At 44.1% G+C, this 21904-nt stretch overlaps 2 protein-coding genes across 2 annotated transcripts; one reads left to right on the top strand and one right to left on the bottom strand.

The window, feature by feature from the left end:
- Positions 1-2582: 2582 nt before the first annotated feature.
- Positions 2583-3812, bottom strand: LOC124657386. Its single transcript, XM_047195946.1, has 2 exons — positions 3407-3812; positions 2583-3307 (listed from the first exon to the last, which is right to left on the bottom strand). The coding sequence occupies exons 1-2, from the start codon at positions 3810-3812 to the stop codon at positions 2583-2585; spliced, it is 1131 nt and encodes a 376-aa protein (XP_047051902.1).
- A 707-nt stretch (positions 3813-4519) lies between these two features.
- Positions 4520-7493, top strand: LOC124654395 (oryzain alpha chain-like). Its single transcript, XM_047193401.1, has 2 exons — positions 4520-4597; positions 6790-7493. Exon 2 carries the CDS (start codon positions 6833-6835, stop codon positions 7319-7321), a length of 489 nt encoding a protein of 162 aa, XP_047049357.1. The 5' UTR covers positions 4520-4597; positions 6790-6832; the 3' UTR covers positions 7322-7493.
- The last annotated feature ends 14411 nt before the right edge of the window (positions 7494-21904 follow it).

The raw sequence follows: 21904 nt of genomic DNA, 5'->3' as shown, positions 1-21904 counted from the left end.
ATAGAATTATCACGTAAGGTCCCGAATTTATAATCTGAAACTCATGTTATGTGTCCATATTCACGGTCTTGTAACCAGTGTGTCGTCAACACATAATCGAACTCGTGCAAATTACATCATTCATTATATATCGAATTTAAAGCCTCAACAAAAGTAGCTTACCGAGTCATATCTTAACCCTACAGGAGAGCGGCCTAGTTCGCATCTTCTTCGAAGTCTTATCCTCCCTCCTTCTTCATATAACTCATCCTCGCAGTGATCAAGTAAATAGCCATGAACAACAATGAAAGTAAGTAGATTTGAATGTACTCAAACCACCTAAGAATGAATATCGAATGCAATATGGATGTAGCAAGGGACAACTCTATTCTATGGCTTATTTTATCTGAAAACAAAAGTTTCTCTTGTCGATATAGCGTATGTATAGCTTTGTAAGAAAATATTTAGAAAACAAGTTTTTATTTTGAAGACTACTAGGTAGGATAGGGGTAACCCATTTTCCTTTTTGGTCATTTTGGAATGACCAATACCTTTCCACCTTTCCTTCTTACCATCATGGTGCTAATCACCTTGTCACTAATCAGGTGGTCCAGTCGATATTAACGGGGGGCAGCCAGGCCCGGCCCTGAGGGGGACGGGAGGGGCAGCCACCCTGGGCCCCGGGACCAAGGGGCCCTAGTCTGGGTGTGGCATATGAGGCGTTGTCAGAGATGAGCGCCATTATAGGCGGTTCTGAAGCATTTTTTATTGCGAGTGTTGAACTAGGAACCAGCCGAATCGTTACATCTTCCCGGTGGGCTTGTTCTTGGGCTCTTTTTTCTTTAGTTAATAACTTAGGCCCCCTTTTCTCCTCTTTTTTTTTTTTGCTAGGTGGTGATTAATTGGGATCTAGCCGTTCTGCTCAAGAAATGAAAGTGGGGGCGAGGCCTTGAGAATTCACCTTAGTCTCCAGGATCGTAGAATACGGCATAAAAAAAAGTTTTCATGTTTTGTTTTCTCCTACAAATAATCTAATTCCATCTTGTATCAATTTTTCTAATTGTTGACTGAACACGCTGACCTCTACTGTCGTAACCAAAACATAGCGAGGGCTAGGGCAGTGTGCAAGGAAAATTATAGACGGCGGATAAAACATAGTGCGGCAACTACAACAACCTGTATTCTAAACCACCAAAAAAATTGTGCCACATAGTAGTCCGAAGAAAAATAAGATTTGCAAGGTCATTGTCACATACAAATCCAATCGCCTAGACAATACCTCGCTACTTAAACAAGCCATTGTGACAACACGATTCCATCAATTATGATAAAATTATTATACACCATCACCAATGAGTTTGCATACATGTGTGCTAGAAAAGTTAATATAATATTTATAAAATCTCCTAATATTGATATTGTTTTAAAATTTTATACAAAAACAAATCATTTCGTAATACGATATTCGTATTAGGGGCCCATAACATAGTTTTGCCCCGGGCCTCCGAACTCTCAGGACCGGCCCTGGGGGCAGCACCCGAAGGGTGTAAAACTAAAACTCAGAGTGACGTTGTCACCCACAATAAGAATAAAACGGTAAACATGAAATTTTATAAACCTGTAAAAGAATGTATAGTGAAATAGTAGGATCAGAGATATGAATCAAGAGGTGGCTTGCCTTGGCTAGATGGCTATCCCTGGTACTTCTCTTTTTTAGGTCCCTAAACAAAATCCCCCTTTCTCCTTTGTTAACAGTCATGTCGATCGCCGCAAAATAAAAGAGTACAATCAACACATGACACAAACAAGTAAGACTCAGTACAAACTTATAACACAAGGCTAACAAGTCTAGCTTAGTCCTACAGTACCCCTATTTTATTGCTTTTTTCAACATAAAGCCAAAACGTGAAACTCAAAACTGATCCCGGGCGCATATACATCCGGTATGTACATAGCATATTTCAAAAATTAAAAATTAAGGAAAAAAAATTTAAAAAATTAAAACATGTTCTATGTGTGCATGTAAAGTTTCACATAAAACTGACATTTTGTGTGGATTATTTTAGCACCAAAATTTATCTTTTTGACACATGGCATAAACCATGTTGGTTTTTGCTGAGACAACTTTATGAGCATGTAATATTTCAAGATATACACGGAACATTTTTTGTATTTTTTATATTTTAAATATGTTTAAATGCATCTTAAATAAAGGGTGCATATGCACGTGGGTGACATCAGATATATATATTAGTTAATGCACAACCTATGTTTCATAAAACTGATGGAGCTAATTTTCCATTGATCAACTGCCAAGAACGTTGGATCCAGGGACCAGACTCAAATATGTAACTCAATTCCTCGGTCGGTCATATTGGCATCTATTTTAGTTAGTGCACTTCCAATATTTCAGAAAACAAGGTGACATAAAAGGATGTTGCGTAGATTCAAATGATTGAAATGATTAAAACATTGCTTCATACACCTTATTTCTTCTTGTGCAATATAGTTACTTACTCATATATGCGGCCAACTAACATGTTTGCATCCACAATTCAATGGTACCATAGATATGTGATTGAGCATCTGCTTGGAGGCTCAATTTACGCTGCCGATGCAAGGACATGGCTACCACCAACGTTGCGGTGGAACTTGGAGACGGCACAATCGGTGGAGAAGAGCCCGCCAGATGAGATGTACTTTGGCGCCCCACCCATTATTGGCATCCTGGCAGTGACGTTCATCTTGTTGACGTAGTCCATCCGGTAGGTCTGGCCAAGGACACCATCGACATTGTTCGTGAGAGAATGGAATTTGAAGCGAAGGTCAAGGTGCACGAGGCTGTCCTTCATGGTCTTGCCGTAGCTGTGGGTCTTAGAGTCCTCATCGCTGATTGGCACGGCGCTGGCAGAGATGCTAAACACACCGGCGAGGTCCACCTTGACAGAGTTGACAGTGTCTATGCGCTTCACGGATAGATCAGGAAGGACCTTGGACACCCACCGAGCGTTGTTGGCGGTGTCTATGTTTACAGGCTCGCCGTCGAGGGTGATCTCGATGTGGTCCTCGTCCTCATCCCACTCGACGGCCTTACGAGCACCAACGTAGAGGCTGTGGTCGCCGAAGGTGATGCCGAGGGCCTGTATCCACGTGAAGGTACGGTCGTTGGCGGGGTTATGGTTGCCGATGAAGTGTGCATTGATGTGGAGATCGGTGTCGGAGACGAGGCAGAAGTCGTGGTCCCTCCTGCCGTGGAAGTAGAAGGTGACGCCGTCACCGCCGGTGAAGCTAGGGTCACCACACGATGTTCCCGGGAATACTACACACCCTGCATAGAAGTGGTATCAGAATCGATCGAGATAACTAACCAATGTCGTGATGTGTGCATGCTTGCATGGATGGATGGATGGTGAACCGAGGAACATACTGCATGTCGTCTCGCAATCGCTGCAAGACATGTAGCAGGACTTGGGGCAGAGATCCGGGCACTGTGCGATGCACTTTTTACCCCAGTCATCGTTACATGTATAGATTTTGTTTGGCTTGCTGTAGTCAGCGCGGTAGGGCTGGCCGTTGGCGTAGGACTTGACCTCGGTCCGAGGATGCCCGTCGTCGAAGGTCCAGTAGTTGTCAGGGGGAGGAGGAGGAGGGTCGTATCCGTCCCCGCCGCCCCAGGGATCATCCCCGTTCCCGGGATTGGGAGGAGGAGGAGTGTTGTCCTCATTCCGGGGAGAAGGCGGAGGCTGACCCATGGCGCCTAGCGCAAGCGCCACCACCAGGAGGCAGCACCAGCCTAGCCGAGCCGCCACCACCATGCCATTGCGCCTGGCCATTACCTTTGCCAATCACTGGTGAACCGATCGATCTGAGATAATCTAAGCTTGAGCGTGTGTATGTATGGATGAGATGTACTGTGCTGGCCAGTTATTCTTATAGGCGATGGATGGCTCTGACTTTGTGAAAAAAAGGGCTAAAGTAGAGGTCAAGTGACTTAGTTTTGGCAAGTGGCGTAGGGGAGGAAAAGATACTCACAGATTGCAGGAATACTATGACCAAGTCAGTGTCGTCCAGTTGACATTAGCTATACCCGAATATGTAAACAGTCTTACAATATGCAAAATTATGCATCTGGCCATGTCGGCTTCTGGATCCTCATTATCCATGCAGTATGAAGAGCGTAACCAGCTGTAAAGCCCGACGCCATGTCGGCATGGGCGGACCTACAGGGTGGGCCGGGTGGGCCGTGGCCCACCCCAAATTTTCTGAGATTTTTTTACTACCCTACTTTTCTGACCCACGACCACGAGAAAGGCATCGATGCTCCTGGTCGATCCCCATCCCCTCGTCCGCTCCTCGCCTCCTCCAGGCTCCAAAGTCCAACCAAAAAGCGCGGCCTCGGCGGTCGATCCCCTTGCCAGCGGACGGCCGACGGGCGACGGCGGTCGATCCCCGCCCCTTCTCCTCGCCGGCTAGCGCGCGCGCGGTCAGGTCGTCTTTCTCCTCGCCGTCGCCGAACGGCCGGACCCTCGCCGACCTCCTCCCGGACCTGGGCCCTCGCCCGCTCACCGATCTCCTGGCCGAGCTGCTCCGTCGGACGCTGCCGTCGGCCCTCTTGCAGGTTGGAGCTGGACCAACTGCCACTTTCGGCTCTCTCTGTTTGCATTTGGGCATTTGGCAATCTTTTTTTTTTTTGTTGCCTAGTATTAGAATTATTTGATATTTGTGTTGTAGCAGCTGTGTAGATTGTAGAATTAGAATAGATGATATACATGCTCTACTTCTTGTAAACAACTTGTAAACCGATGTGTAGATTGAAAATGGCAATCAATATCTTATACAAATTTTATTGTTTCTATAATTATATTGTTATTGTAGAATTGATTATGAAGAGGCAAGGAGATAGCATGGGGGATAGTAATTTTGAACTATTTGTATTGTAATTTTGCACATTTCATATATACATATAATGAACTTTAATGTTGACATTCAATTGGCTATGTATGTTACTCATTTAGCAAAATTTATCACATTTAGGGGAGGTGCAATTTTTTTTTGAGGTGTGCCCACCCTCCAACTTTTTCCTGCGTCCGCCACTGCATGTCGGCATATCGCTGCTTCTTCGGATCACGTCGTCAACCATGTCCTACGCAGATGCGTTGAAGCCATTAAGGCCCTATTACTTTTTAAAATAACAGCCTCGCGAGGAGCCAAGTCATTTAACTTTTCTACAAAACAAAAAAAAAGCCCTAGAAAAATTAGAATCAACCATTTATATCATTTAAAAATATGACAAGAAATTCAGTAATACAAACTTGTACTTAACAATCACGATGATTGTAAATGTTAAAATATTTGAGTTTAGCGGAGAAATAACACTATTATTTAGTGTTTTAGCACCATTTAGGAAGTTATTAGCGAGAGAATCTATTTAGCGCTGAATTTTTTTTATTTTTAGCTGGAGTGTTGTGAATCCTCTATAGCATGCTAGCGCGCTGTTTAAAACTTTGGTTAGAAATGGGCATGCTATTTTCCAAGTAACTCAAATCGGTTGTGAATTTGGTCATGTCAACTAGATGCATTTTTTGACGGGGACATCAGGTGCTCTGCTTATGCATTATAGAAGAGGGAAAAAAGTTAATTACAGACTGGCTCAAGAAGATCAGCGACACTGAAAGGGAAACTCAACCTCCTGACCAATCAGGAACAACTACCTACAACGAATTACACTCCGTCTCTGACCCTAGCTAGCTCAAGTAGATCCAGGTCTGATCTGATCAAGGATGCAACAACACTTGTTGGCTTTGATTTCTTCTGAAAAATTCTCTGTCCGCGTTCCTTCCAAATGTGCCAAAAAAGTGTAGACTGTTAAGGAGATGTCTTTTCTTTGTTGATCGTCCTTCTTGCCTCTTGTAGCTTCATTCCACCAACCACTGATTGAAGCCGCATCCGTAATTCGTCGAACAACGCTCGGGTTCGATCTCACAAACTACACACACACACACCTCTTTGGCAAAAGGACAGTCCAAGGCCAAGTGTTGCGCCGTTTCAAGCTCCTAGTCACAGAGGCTGCATACATCATCGTGTGGCCACCCTCTAGTAATAAGACGGTCGGCAGTTCAGTTTCGGTTTTCAAGCAAAAGCCAAAAGAAGAAGCAGATGCATTTGATCTTCATTATCCATGCATCCCCATCCTGATCGAGCGTAACCAGCTGCAAAACCCCGACGGCATGTCGGCATATCGCTGCATGCTTCTTCAGATCACGTTGTCAAAGGACGTGCTCCGCAGCTGCGTTGAAGCCATTGAGGCCGAATTCCTTTTTGTTTGAGCGGATGTTACTTCGAATTCCTATGCTAGTAATCCTGGATTCCGATCATGGCCTTAGTGGTGGCGAGGCCCAGTTGAAGCCATTGTGGCCCAGCTGAAGCCTTGCTCAGGAAAACGTTTCGACTGGGCGTCTTTTCTCCCCGATGAAACCCTAGCCGGCAGACCACTCGCTCCCGGCCGGCGTCACTCCCCTCTTTCTACTCGTCCGGCGGCTCTTCTTCACCGGAGGCTTCCAACTGTACCGGAGGATCGTCGCCTTCTTATTAGCCAAGACCCGCAAGGTGAGCTCCCACCTCCACCCCTGTTCTGTGCTTTGTTTTGTGCGATGGCTGTTTCTTTTTTAGAATCGAATGAGAAGCCGAATTGGTTAGGAATGGACATGCTCTAAAAATTGGTTGTGAATTTGTTCATGTCAACTTGATGCATTCTTTGCAGTCAATTTTTTGCTGTTAATAAAAACGTGACACTCCTCTCCTTGGCCGCAGATCCCACCTACCCGTCACCGCACGCACTTCCCCGTTGTGATCGATGAGGGGCTCCACGGCTCTCATGGCGGCGCTGCTGCTGCTGCTGGTGTCGCTGGCGGCGGCCGACATCCCCATACCGGCGGCGGATATCCTCATGCCGCACAGGGAAAAGAGCGAGGAGGAGATGCGGCTGATCTTCGTGGAGTGGAAGGCTAAGATGGGGAAGACCTACAGCTCTGCCGGCGAGGAGGAGCGCCGTTACGCGACGTTCAAGGACTCGCTGCGCCGAATCGACCAGCATAACGCCGCCGGGATCCACTCGTACCGCCTGGGGCTCAACAATTTCTCCGATCTCACCCAGGAGGAGTTCAGCGCTACTCCCTGCCTAGTTATTCAGTCAGTTCACGACAAGGACAAGGCAGCGTGGAGGTTGATTATATACATGCTGTTTGTTTGTGGTTTCTTCATTGTTTATTTCATTTGGACCAACTGGCTGGCCTCTGGGTGGGGAAGACTCTTTGTGCTTCAACGTAAGTCCTTGCTGAACTAAATTTTTATTGCAATAGTTTCAGTATCCAGCAGGTTACAGTTTCCAGCACGTATGTCAACCAATCGATTGGGTTTGTAATGGACTAGCTTCATACTATGTACAAGAACCATGTGCCTGCTATCATGATTCATGAGTGGTGGTATACTGATATAGATAAACAAGTTCAAGGACACATTTACAATTTATTCTTATATATTGGTATATACAGTAGGACGCGTTATTACCTCATCATAGAATATTCTAGAGCATGTGAAGTTTATGATTAGCCTAGCTATTCATTCTTATAATTCTTACATCACAACATGTTGTGTAACTTGGGCATTGGCATAATCGAGTAATTATTTTACTCACTCAACCGCATTATGGGTGGAAGAGATATAGGAGGAGTTTTGTTTTAGCATGGTTGATGAGTATTACAAAAAAAATTGATGTAGGTTTAACTACAAGGGTCATTTAAGTTCTTCACCATTTGGACTGAAAAAAGATTAGATGAAGAGAAAAGAAAAATAATTTTAGTGCTCTCCTTTTTTCATATGACATTTTAGTGTGCTAATGGTTGATAAGCTGGGGGATCCATATGACATTTTACTCTGATAGACAATCCACCATTTACTATAACTTCTTTCTTAGTAGAACCATCAACTTCCATTTGACATATAGCAGCACCTCCTCTATTATGTCATCATTCACACAAACCTCCATTGTTATTTTATTTTATTCATTACAATTTTTTCTTATGTATTCTCATTCATGACATTATGGGCTTGTTTGGTTGTCAGCCACATTTTGCCAAGCCAAAGTTTGGCAATGTGTTTGGTTCTTGGCACACTTTGGAGCTGCAACACTTCACTATCCATATGGCCCACTTGTCATAGAATCCATTTTTTGCCAACTTTTGCCACACTTTGTGGCTTCCAAAATCCTAGCCACACATTTATGGCTGCCACACTTGTGTGGCTAGGAACCAAACAGTCCCTATACTATTTAAGTGTCCACCACAGAACAAAGTTAAAGTTTCACTGTGTTGTTTATATCATAAAATTGAGATGAAAGTGTATGCATTTCAGGATGATGAAATGAGAAAATAAATCCAATGAATAGGATTGTTTTCCATATGTGTTTCTGACCACAATGCAAGATAGAAGTATTTCTGCAGCATTACAGCCCCAGGACACAATCATGACAATTATTATTATTATTATTATTATTATTATTATTATTATTATTATTATTATTATTATTACTCCGTATTATAGTTATATTTTCTCTAGAATATGTGTTGGCTCAAAGGAATTATCAATCACATCACAATTTATATGGTGCAAACTGGCACTCACATAATCAAGTGATTCTTTTACTCAAGTGTATTATGGATGAAAGAGATATAAGAGAGTTTTGTTTTATGCATGGTTGATGAGTAATAAAGAAAAACTAATTTTGAAGTAGGTTTAATAAACAAGGGGAAGTTAAGTTTGTCATCATTTAGGCTGGAAAAAGCTCAAATGGAGAGAAAAGAAAAACAATCTTAGTGTGCTAATGTTTGATAAACTGCGAGATACATATGACATTTTACTCTGATGGACAATCCACCATTTACTGTCATTTTTTTTCTTAATAGAACCATCAACTTACATTTGACATAATGCCTCTTGTAACATCTTACATATGCATCTCGAGTGAATGTTTCACATTCTTACTGACAGCATCGCCTCCTCTATATTGTCATCATTGGCACAAACCTCCTGTTTTATTTCATTTTGTTTTATTCATTACAGTTCTTTCGTATGTATTCTCATCCATTTCAGTTTACTAGTTAAGTATCCACCACCCAACAAAATTAAAGTTTGGAGAGATAAAGCACATGTGGATCTGAATACGGTATTTCACTGTGTTATTCATATAGCAGAGTGAGATGAAACTGTATGCATTGTAGGAAGATGAAATGATAAAATAAATCCAACGGAAATAATTGTTTCCATATGTGTTTCTTATCATGAATGCGTGATATACAAATAAATTATGAATGAACAAACTTTTTCTGCAGAATCACAACCACGAGGATATGTAATCATGATAGTTCGGATTATTATATTCTTATGTTTTCTCTAGAGTATGTGTTGGCTCAAAGGAATTAGCAATCTGACACTGTTGATATGGACTTGAGATCTGGCACCGACGTGGTCTTTGTCCGGGCGACCTGTTGTCCCCATCGGTTGTTCGTCATTGGCTCATTGCCGTAGACACCTAGAGCGCCTATTCTGCCGTGCAGACGCGTGATTCCGTCGATCTCACTTCACCCCCGACGATATAATCATGTTCTGCTACCCTCTCCCGAAGGAAATAGAGGCACCTTTTGGCCGTGCTTCAGGGGCTGTGCGAGTCAATTAGAGCATCTCCACCAGTAGCCCCAAATAGGCGCCGGCAGGAGCGCCGGCGGCGCCCTCCGTTTGGGGGCGTCGACACTGCATCCTCTATTTGGGGAAGCCGTTTTCACACCGGCGGTCCCGGTAGATTTTTTGGATTAAAATTATTAGAAAATACATAGAAAACGGCGGTCCCGATATTTTATTCCACAAACTAATACATAATTGGGAACGTGATTTACATGAAGATATAGTTTGGAACATGGTTTTCCACAAACTAATACACAGTTTGAATCATGGTGGACACAAATATAAAATATTGCAAAAAAAACTAAACCTAACTAGGCCGGTCATCGCAGGTTTCGTGTGTTCGCTGTCAAGAAAGAACACTCGAGGGCACACCCAATCACCCAAAGTGGAAAATTCAGCTGGCGAGGGTGCCCCTGTTGGTTCTTTCGATGAAGAACATCCAAAAACATGCGAGCCGATATTCGCTGCAAAGAAACAACACTAGTCAGTCGTCCTCCTCGGCGCTGTCGAGGTGGTAGTTCCGGCGGCAACGCGTGTCGTCGAACACCTTGACGCTCATGTCCCTGTCGCCGAAGTAGGAGAACACGAGCACGAAGCCGGTTTGGAGGCTGTGGTGGCGCGCGAACTTCTCCCAGCCGATGTGGAGGTACATCTTGTCGCGCGCGTCGTAGATCACGTCGACGATCCACCGGTAGTAGCCGCACGAATGCTCCCGGAGATGCAGCGTCCCCGGGCGGTCGTCGCCGGCGATGAAGTCGGTGAAGGTGTCCGGCAGCCTCTGGATGCCGCGTGGGTCGCCCTTGAGGACGAGGACGAACTCGAACAGCACGGGCCCCTCCTCGTCCATCTCCGACGATGAAGACTCTGGCGTGGTAGGCGACGGCGTGCGTGCACCTCTACCGCGGCCACGGCCACGACCACGGCCGCGACCTCGGCCTCGACCAGACATGGCGTCGTCTTTTCAGATGATGGCGGCTAGGGTTGGTGAATGGATCGTAGCGAACAAGAGGGGGGTGAATGGACGCTACGTCAAGTTTTAGTCTTTTTCAATTTTAAATGCAACGGAAGGTAAATGTGATAGCTTTAGCGATGGCGGTATTCCTACAATGATCCTAGACAAGTGCAACAAGCAAAGGAATCAAACAAGGTAGTAAGAGTAAGGAGCGGAACAACCGGAGGGCGCGAAGACGAGGCGAGGTTTGTTTCCCGCAGTTCCTCCCACAAAAGGGAGTACGTCTGCGTTGAGGAGGTGCTAGCCTCACACAAGAGGCTAGACGGCCACACCACGAAGGAAGGCCTCACATTCTTCCTCGAGAGAGCTCCACGAAGGTGCTCCCCCTTCTCCACTATGGCACCGGTCGAGGCGGTGATTCCTTCACAAGGTTGGGGCGAGATCCACACCACAAGGAGGCTTCCCGAAGAACCTATGGGGCTAGCACAACACCAAGCTAGCCTCCATAGGTGCACTTCTTCCAAGATTCCACCATAGGAACCCTACCACCAAGATCCACTAAGGACTACCACGAATTGGTGAAATTTCTCTTAGTAGAACGATAGATCGGGGTCTCCTCCACCACTCCTCAAAGTATGAGCAAGATTGATTGGGTAGGGAGGGAGATCCACACAGTTTGAGCTCAGCAACAATGGAGGAGAGAGAGAGAAGAGCTAAAATCGAGCTGGAGAAGAAGATGCCTTTATATAGGTCTCCTCAAATCCAACCGTTATGTGCAGTTTTGGCCTAAGCGGTACTACCGCTTTGTGAAAGCGGTACTACCGCTCTGAGTTCGAAATCCCCACAGAACTTGTCCACGTGGACACAGAGCGGTACTACCGCTCGCGGTACCGCTTGAGGTACCGCAATAGGGTTCAAACCTTGCAGGACTCAAAGCGGTACCAGAGCGGTACCGAAGCGGTACTGCCGTAACTAATTACGGTACTTGAGCGGTACCGTGGGCGGTACTACCGCTTGCAAGCGGTACTACCGCTCATGGTACCGCAGAGGTACCGTAACTAGTACTGTGGGACAAAATCGTGTGAAAGCCTCAGAGCGGTACCAGTAGAGGTAGCGGTACTACCGCTCCTGGTACCGGTAGTACCGCTATGGCTAAAACTCCTTTTCCTCTTTTCCTCTCCTACCATGTTACCTCACGACACACACGCAAAACCAGAAAACCTAGGAACTATGCTTCAGTCTTCCGATCACAATGTGTCCAGCGAGGGCACCGTACACCTAGCAAACCTATCAAAGACAATCTTTGTGCACGGTTAGAATTATTCGAGTGTTGTTATCAAACACACAAAACGCGGGATATGGATCTTGCTCTTACAGTTGGGGAGAGAGGCGTTAGGGTTTGTGTGAGAGGGACGATGAGAGGCGGCCCTTTTTATAGGCCGGAGGGAGGCGGGGGAGCGGGGGAGCAGTGGCGCTCATTAACGGCGGCACGAAGAGCAAGGCGCGCGCGACGGGACAGTTCGTTGCGCGTCTGCGGAAACTGCACCGCCGCTGCGCCCAAATAACTCCCGTCGCGAGGTAGGCGACGGTTAGGTTAAAATTGAATAAGCCGCTGATGCGTCGGCCCCGCCACTCCCTGCTGGCGTCGACTTTTGGGTTGTGTGGCTAACAGGCGGCTCCCACGCCCAAAATATTCAGCCCCGCGAGGCGCCGGCGCGCCCGATTCGCGCCCTTGGCGAAGGGGCCGACACGGGGTTGCCGGCGATTCTATTGGGCTCCAAAATTGGCTGGCGCCGTATGGGGCGCGCCGGTGCGAGCCCATTTTCGCTCCCGGCCCCCAAAATGCTATCGGGGCCGCTATCGGGGGCGCCGGTGGAGATGCTCTTACACCCAAGAGCACCGCCAGGCTCATCCCCTGCGCGTCGGAAGAGGTGGAACCGGCCATCACACTATTGGCATGCCCTGCTATTGAGCTGCCCCTCACTTACTTGGGGCTTCTGCTTACAATCAGGAAGTCAACAAGCGCGTAGATGCAGCCGGTGGTGGATGGGGTTGTTAGGTTGATCTCCACCACGTACGAGACCAACGGCTCGACGTGCCCTTTGACCGCGTCCTGATCGGGGGCACCCAACTGTTCACTGGTTGGTGGGTGATACGTCCCAAACGTATCTATAATTTCTTATGTTCCATGCTACTTTTATGATGATACTCACATGTTTTATACACATTATATGTCATTATTATGCATTTTCCGGCACTAACCTATTGACGAGATGCCGAAGAGCCGCTTGCTGTTTTCTGCTATTTTTGGTTTCGTAAATCCTAGTAAGGAAATATTCTCGGAATTGGACGAAATCAACGCCCAGGGTCCTATTTTTCCACGAAGCTTCCAGAAGACCGAAGAGGATACTAAGTGGGGCCACGAGGTGGCCAGACACCAGGGTGGCGCGGCCTGGGCCCTGGCCGCGCGGCCCTGTTGTGTGGGGCCCCCATGACGCCCCCTGACCTGCCCTTCCGCCTACTTAAAGCCTTCGTCGCGAAAACCCCAGTACCGAGAGCCACGATACGGAAAACCTTCCAGAGACGCCGTCGCCAATCCCATCTCGGGGGATTCAGGAGATCGCCTCCGGCACCCTGCCGGAGAGGGGAATCATCTCCAGGAGGTCTCTTCATCGCCATGATCGCCTCCGGATCGATGTGTGAGTAGTCCACCCCGGACTATGGGTCCATAGCAAGTAGCTAGATGGTTGTCTTCTCCTCATTGTGCTATCATGTTAGATCTTGTGAGCTGCCTATCATGATCAAGATCATCTATTTGTAATGCTACATGTTGTGTTTGTTGGGATCCGATGAATATTGAATACTATGTCAAGTTGATTATCAATCTATCATATATGTTATTTATGTTCTTGCATGCTCTCCGTTGCTAGTAGAGGCTCGGCCAAGTTGATACTTGTGACTCCAAGAGGGAGTATTTATGCTCGATAGTGGGTTCATGCCTCCATTAAATCTGGAACAGTGACAAAAAGTTCTAAGGTTGTGGATGTGCTGTTGCCACTAGGGATAAAACATCAATGCTTTGTCTAAGGATATTTGTGTTGATTACATTACGCACCATACTTAATGCAATTGTCTATTGTTTACAACTTAATACCGGAAGGGGTTCGGATGATAACCCGAAGGTGGACTTTTAGGCATAGATGCATGCCGGATAGCGGTCTATGTACTTTGTCGTAATGCCCCGATTAAATCTCATAGTACTCATCATGATATATGTATGTGCATTGTTATGCCTTCTTTATTTGTCAATTGCCCAACTCGTAATTTGTTCACCCAACATCTCGTTTATCTTATGGGAGAGACACCACTAGTGAACCGTGGACCCCGGTCCTATTCTTTACATCTGAAATACAATCTGCCGCAATTGTTCTTTACTTGTTCTTCGCAAACAATCATCATCATCCACACTATACATCTAATCCTTTGTTTACAGCAAGCCGGTGAGATTGACAACCTCACTGTTACGTTGGGGCAAAGTACTGTGATCGTGTTGTGCAGGTTCCACGTTGGCGCCGGAATCCCTGGTGTTGCGCCGCACTACACTCCGCCGCCATCAACCTTCAACGTGCTTCTTGGCTCCTACTGGTTCGATAACCTTGGTTTCTTTCTGAGGGAAAACTTGCTACTGTGCGCATCATACCTTCCTCTTGGGGTTCCCAACGGACGTGTTAATTACGCGCAATCAGAGATCAAGACACGCTGCAAGGGGAGTCTCCACTTGCAATCTCTTTACTTTGTTTTTGTCTTGCTTTGTTTTACTTTATTTTATTTACTACTTTGTTTGCTGCACTTAATCAAAACACAAAAAAATTAGTTGCTAGTTTTACTTTATTTACTGTCTTGTTCTCTATATCGAAAACACACAAAAAATTAGTTACTTGTATTTACTTTATCTAGTTTGCTTTATTTACTACTGCCAAAATGGGTACTGTTGAGAATACTAAGTTGTGTGACTTCACTAGCACAAATAATAATGATTTCCTATGCACACCTATTGCTCCACTCGCTACTACAAGCAGAATTCTTTGAAATTAAACCTCGCTTTACTGAATCTTATTATGAGAGAGCAATTTTCTGGTGTTAGTTCTGATGATGCTGCTGCCCATCTTAATAATTTTGTTGAACTATGTGAAATGCAAAATTATAAGGATGTAGATGGTGACATTATAAAATTAAAATTGTTTCCTTTCTCCTTAAGAGGAAGAGCTAAAGATTGGTTGCTATCTCTCGCCTAGAAATAGTATTGATTCATGGACTAAATGTAAGGATGCTTTTATTGGTAGATATTATCCTCCCGCTAAAATTATATCTTTGAGAAGTAGCATAATGAATTTCAAGCAATTAGATAATGAACATGTTGCTCAAGCATGGTAGAGAATGAAATCCTTGGTAAAGAATTGCCCAACCCATGGACTAACTACTTGGATGATCATCCAAACCTTTTATGCAGGATTGAATTTTTCTTCGCGGAACCTATTGGATTCAGATGCTGGAGGTACCTTTATGTCCATCACTTTGGGGGCGGCAACAAAGCTTCTTGATGATATGATGATAAATTACTCGAATGGCACACGGAAAGAGCTCCACAAGGTAAGAAGGTAAATTCTGTTGAAGAAACCTCTTCCTTGAGTGATAAGATTGATGCTATTATGTCTATGATTGTGAATGGTAGATCTAATGTTGATCCTAATAATGTTCCTTTAGCTTCATTGGTTGCCCAAGAAGAACATGTTGATGTGAATTTCATTAAAAGTAATAATTTCAACAACAATACTTATAGGAATAATTCTGGTAACAACTATAGGCCATATCCTTCGCTAATAGTAATGGTTATGGTAATTCTTATGGGAATTCTTACAACAATAATAGGAGTGTACCCCCTGGTCTTGAAGCCATGCTTAAAGAATTTATTAGTACACAAACCGCTTTTAACAAATCTGTTGAAGAAAAGCTTGATAAAATTGATATTCTTGCTTCTAAGGTTGATAGACTTGCCTCTGATGTTGATCTTTTAAAATTGAAAGTTATGCCTAATAAGGATATTGATAATAAGATTGTTACTACAGCAAATGCCATCCAAGTTCGAATTAATGAGAATATTAGATTGATGGTTGAATTGCATGCTAGGTGGGAAAGAGAAGAAAATGAAAAACTAGCTAAAGAGAATAATGTAGCTAAAGTTTGGACTATTACCACCACTAGTAATGATAATGCTTCACATGTTGCTACACCTCCTACTATCAATGGTAAAATAATTGGTGTTGGCAATGTTTCTACTCCTAGTACAAAGCGTGCAAAATTACCTGAAGCTGCTAAAATCATTGAAGCGCTTGTGATAAAACTGCTGAAATTTTTCAAAATGTTGGGGACAATGATTCCATTGCTGTAGGTCATAATGATTTATACTTTGGTGATTGTCACATCTCTGAAGTTATAAAGTTCTTACAAAAACTTGCTAAAAGTCCCAATGCTAGTGCTATAAATTTGGCCTTTACAAAACATATTACAAATGCTCTCATAAAAGCTAGAGAAGATAAACTAAAACTTGAAACCTCTATTTCTAGGAAGTTGGAAGATGGTTGGGAGCCTATCATTAAGATGAGGGTCAATGATTTTGATTGTAATGCTTTATGTGATCTTGGTGCAAGTATTTCTGTTATGCCTAAGAAAATTTATGATATGCTTGACTTGCCACCATTGAAAAATTGTTATTTGGATGTTAATCTTGCTGATAATGCTATAAAGAAACCTTTGGGGAGGATTGATAATGTTCGTATTATGGTTAACAATAACTTTGTCCCCGTTGATTTTGTTGTCTTGGATATTGAATGCAATGCATCTTGTCCCATTATATTGGAAAGACCTTTTCTTCGAACTGTTGGTGCTACCATTGATATGAAGGAAGGTAATATTGAATATCAATTTCCTCTCAAGAAAGGTATGGAACACTTCCCTAGAAAGAGAATGAAGTTACCTTATGATTCTATTATTAGAACAAATTATGATGTTGATGCTTCGTCTCTTGACAATACTTGATACACACTTTCTGCGCCTAGGCGAAAGGCGTTAAAGAAAAGCGCTTATGGGAGACAACCCATTATTTTACTTCTGCACTTTGTTTTATATTTGAGTCTTGGAAGTTGTTACTACTGTAGCAACCTCTCCTTATCTTTATTTTATTGCATTGTTGTGCCAAGTAAAGTCTTTGATAGTAAAGTCAATACTAGATTTGAATTACTGCGCAGAAACAGATTTCTTGCTGTCACAAATTTCGATCTGCCTCTCCGTAGGTAACTCAGAAAAATCTGCCAATTTACGTGCGTGATCCTCGGATATGTACGCAACTTTCATTCAATTTGGGCATTTTCATTTGAGCAAGTCCGGTGCCTCAAAAAAATTCGTCTTTACGAACCGTTCTGTTTTGACGATTCTGCCTTTTATTTCGCATTGCTGTTTCTTTGTGTTGGATGGATTTCTTTGTTCCATTAACGTCCAGTAGCTTTGTGCAATGTCCAGAAGTGTTAAGAATGATTATGTCACCTCTGAACATGCGAATTTCTGATTATGCACTAACCCTCTAATGAGTTTGTTTTGAGTTTGGTGTGGAGGAAGTTTTCAAGGGTCAAGAGAGGAGGATGATACAATATGATCAAGAAGAGTGAAAGGTCAAAGCTTGGGGCTGCCCCCGTGGTTCATCCGTGTATATTTTAAGAAGACCCAAGCATCTAAGCTTGGGGATGCCCAAGGCATCCCTTCTTCATCGACAACTTATCAGGTCACCTCTAGTGAAACTATATTTTTATTCCGTCACATCTTATGTGCTTTACTTGGAGCGTCTGTTTGTTTTTGTTTTCATTTTTGTTTGAATAAGATCGGATCCTAGCATTCTTTGTGTGGGAGAGAGACACGCTCCGCTGTTTCGTATGAACACATGTGTTCTTAGCTTTATCTTTAATGTTCATTGCGAAAGTTGGACTATTTCATTCATTGTTATATGGTTGGAAACGGAAAATGCCGCATGTGGTAAATGGTTTAATGTCTTGAATAATGTGATACTTGGCAATTGTTGTGCTCATATAGATCATGTTTAAGCTCTTGCATCATGTACCTTGTACTCATTAATGAATAACTACATAGAGCTTGTTAAAATTTGGTTTGCATGATTGATCTCTAGAGTCTAGATATTTTATGGTTAAGGTGTTTGAACAACAAGGAGACAATGTAAAGTATTATAATAGCTACAATATGTTCATATGTGAGCTTTGCTGCACCTTTCATACTTGAGTTTGCTTCAAACAACCTTGCTAGCCTAGCCTTGTATTGAGAGGAATTCTTCTCGTGCATCCAAATCCTTGAGCCAACTACTATGCCATTTGTGTCCACCATACCTACCTACTACATGGTATTTCTCCGCCATTCCAATGTACATTACTTGAGTGCTACCTTTAAAAATTCTATTCTTTGTCTTTACAATATATAGCTCATGGGACAAAATAGCCTTAAAAACTATTGTGGTGAAGAATATGTACTTATGTGTCTTATTTCTTAATAAGTTGCTTGTTGAGCGGTAACCATGTTTACGGGGACGCCATCAACTTTTACCTTTGTTGAATATCATGTGAGTTTCTATGCATGTTCGTCTTGTCCGAAGTAAGGGAGATTTTCATGATCAAATGGTTTGAGTATGCATAATGTTAGAGAAGAACATTGGGCCGCTAACTAAAGCCATGATTCATGGTGGAAGTTTCGGTTTGGACAACTAATCCTCAATCTCTTATGAGAATATTAACTCGTTGTTGAATGCTTATGCATTAAAGAGGAGTCCATTATCTGTTGTCTATGTTGTCCCGGTATGGATGTCTAAGTTGAGAATAATCAAAAGCGAGAAATCCAATGCGAGCTTTCTCCTTAGACCTTTGTACAGGCGGCATAGAGGTACCCCTCTGCGACACTTGGTTGAAACATATGCTATGCAATGATAATCCGTGTTAATCCAAGCTAATTAGGATAAGGTGCGAGCACTATTAGTATACTATGCATGAGGCTTGCAACTTATATGATATCTTATACATAACACATATGCTTTATTACTACCGTTGACAAAATTGTTTCTTGTTTTCAAAATGAAAAGCTCTAGCACAAATATAGTAATCAATGCTTCCCTCTGCGAAGGGCCTATCTTTTACTTTATTGTTGAGTCAGTTTACCTATTCTTTCTATCTCAGAAGCAAACACTTGTATCAATCGTGTGCATTGATTCTTACATGTTTACCTATTGCACTTGTTATATTATTTTGTGTTGACAATTATCCATGAGATATACAAGTTGAAGTTGAAAGCAACCGCTGAAACTTATATCTTCCTTTGTGTTGCTTCAATGCCTTTACTTTGAATATATTGCTTTATTAGTAACTCTTATGCAAGTCTTATTGATGCTTGTCTTGAAAGTATTATTCATGAAAAGTCTTTGCTATATGATTCATTTGTTTACTCATTATCTTCATCATTGCTTCGAATCGCTGCATTCATCTCATATTCTTTACAATAGTATGATCAAGATTATGATAGCATGTCACTTCGTAAATTATCTTTGTTATCGTTTACCTACTCGAGGGCGAGCAGGAACTAAGCTTGGGGATGCTTGATACGTCCCAAACGTATCTATAATTTCTTATGTTCCATGCTACTTTTATGATGATACTCACATGTTTTATACACATTATATGTCATTATTATGCATTTTCCGGCACTAACCTATTGACGAGATGCCGAAGAGCCAGTTGCTGTTTTCTGCTGTTTTTGGTTTCAGAAGACCGAAGAGGATACGAAGTGGGGCCACGAGGTGGCCAGACACCAGGGCGGCGCGGCCTGGGCCCTGGCCGCGCGGCCCTGTTGTGTGGGGCCCCCGTGACGCCCCCTGACCTGCCCTTCCGCCTACTTAAAGACTTCGTCGCGAAAACCCAGTACCGAGAGCCACGATACGGAAAACCTTCTAGAGACGCCGCCGCCGCCAATCCCATCTCGGGGGATTCAGGAGATCGCCTCCGGCACCCTGCCGGAGAGGGGAATCATCTCCCGGAGGTCTCTTCATCGCCATGATCGCCTCCGGATCGATGTGTGAGTAGTCCACCCCTGGACTATGGGTCCATAGCGAGTAGCTAGATGGTTGTCTTCTCCTCATTGTGCTATCATGTTAGATCTTGTGAGCTGCCTATCATGATCAAGATCATCTATTTGTAATGCTACATGTTGTGTTTGTTGGGATCCGATGAATATTGAATACTATGTCAAGTTGATTATCAATCTATCATATATGTTATTTATGTTCTTGCATGCTCTCCGTTGCTAGTAGAGGCTCGGCCAAGTTGATACTTGTGACTCCAAGAGGGAGTATTTATGCTCGATAGTGGGTTCATGCCTCCATTAAATCTGGGACAGTGACAAAAAGTTCTAAGGTTGTGGATGTGCTGTTGCTACTAGGGATAAAACATCGATGCTTTGTCTAAGGATATTTGTATTGATTACATTACGCACCATACTTAATGCAATTGTCTATTGTTTACAACTTAATACTGGAAGGGGTTCGGATGATAACCTGAAGGTGGACTTTTTAGGCATAGATGCATGCTTTGGATAGCGGTCTATGTACTTTGTCGTAATGCCCCGATTAAATCTCATAGTACTCATCATGATATATGTATGTGCATTGTTATGCCTTCTTTATTTGTCAATTGCCCAACTGTAATTTGTTCACCCAACATCTGTTTATCTTATGGGAGAGACACCACTAGTGAACTGTGGACCCCGGTCCTATTCTTTACATCTGAAATACAATCTGCTGCAATTGTTCTTTATTGTTCTTCGCAAACAATCATCATCATCCACACTATACATCTAATCCTTTGTTTTCAGCAAGCCGGTGAGATTGACAACCTCACCGTTACGTTGGGGCAAAGTACTCGTGATTGTGTTGTGCGGGTTCCACGTTGGCGCCGGAATCCCTGGTGTTGCGCCGCACTACACTCCGCCGCCATCAACCTTCAACGAGCTTCTTGGCTCCTACTGGTTCGATAACCTTGGTTTCTTACTGAGGGAAAACTTGCTGCTGTGCGCATCACACCTTCTTCTTGGGGTTCCCAACGGACGTGTTAACTACGCGCAATCAGTGGGCCCCTATCGCCTGCACTATATAGAGTGGCGGGGACCGGTGGCACTCGTCACGAAGTTGTCCTGAGCTGTCACTCGCCCCACCAGATGACCCACCGATTAGGATTTTGTGCGGTGCCGATGGGAAGCTCCGCCGCCACGCCATCGCCATCGCCACCATCTCGACTTTGACGGGTTCCTCCTCCAAGAGAGAAGGTAAACTCACAGTACTTTTACTCCTACCTGGTACAGATTCTACACCTAGTCGATCTAGTGGGTTCAACATTGGTATCAGAGCCTTGCTAGCTTTGCAGATCTTGTGTTTCGGGTAGAATAGATTCACAGAAACCCTAGTTCATCCCACACAGTAAAACCCCAACCCTAATGAAAAGAGGGGAAAAGAACCCTACCGATCTTATCGGCTAGGGCCTAGGGCTGCTGCTGCCGGCAAAGAGGAGCACCGCGCCGTCACCGCCACCGGCTGCTGCTGCCGGCAAAGGGCGTCGCCACATGAGCCGCTTGCCGGTGGTGCGCCCACCCTCGGGTGGACGCACACGCCGGCAAGAGGGCCATGGGGGGCGCCGCTCCTTCACTGTCTCCGCCATGGCCGTCATTTTGTGGTGGTGGAAGAGAAAAAAAGAGGAGAGACAGGGCAGCTCAACGCTGGTGCATGTTCGCATGAGCAGCTGTCGGGCGATGCCGCCGCTTCCTCACCGCCACAGAGAGGCACGGGGGAGACTCGCTGGGAGGGCCCCGTTGTCACCGACGTATCGCCGGGCCGCAAGCACGCGCGAGAGGAGAAACCTCTCCGCCGTCGCCGCAAAAGAGAGCTACAGAGAGGGGTGATACGTCTCCAACGTATCTATAATTTGTGATGTTCCATACTTACATTATACCAATTGCTACATGTTTTATATACATTTTATATCATTTTTATGCATTTTCCGGGACTAACATATTAACAAGATTCCGAAGCGCCAGTTCCTGTTTTCTGCTGTTTTTGGTTTCAGAAATTCTACACAGGAAATATTC

The sequence above is a fragment of the Lolium rigidum genome, chromosome 5 (assembly GCF_022539505.1).
Source record: "Lolium rigidum isolate FL_2022 chromosome 5, APGP_CSIRO_Lrig_0.1, whole genome shotgun sequence".
NCBI lineage: Eukaryota > Viridiplantae > Streptophyta > Magnoliopsida > Poales > Poaceae > Lolium > Lolium rigidum.
Note: the sequence above shows the minus strand (reverse complement) of the source record. Positions and strands in the feature narration are given on the sequence as shown.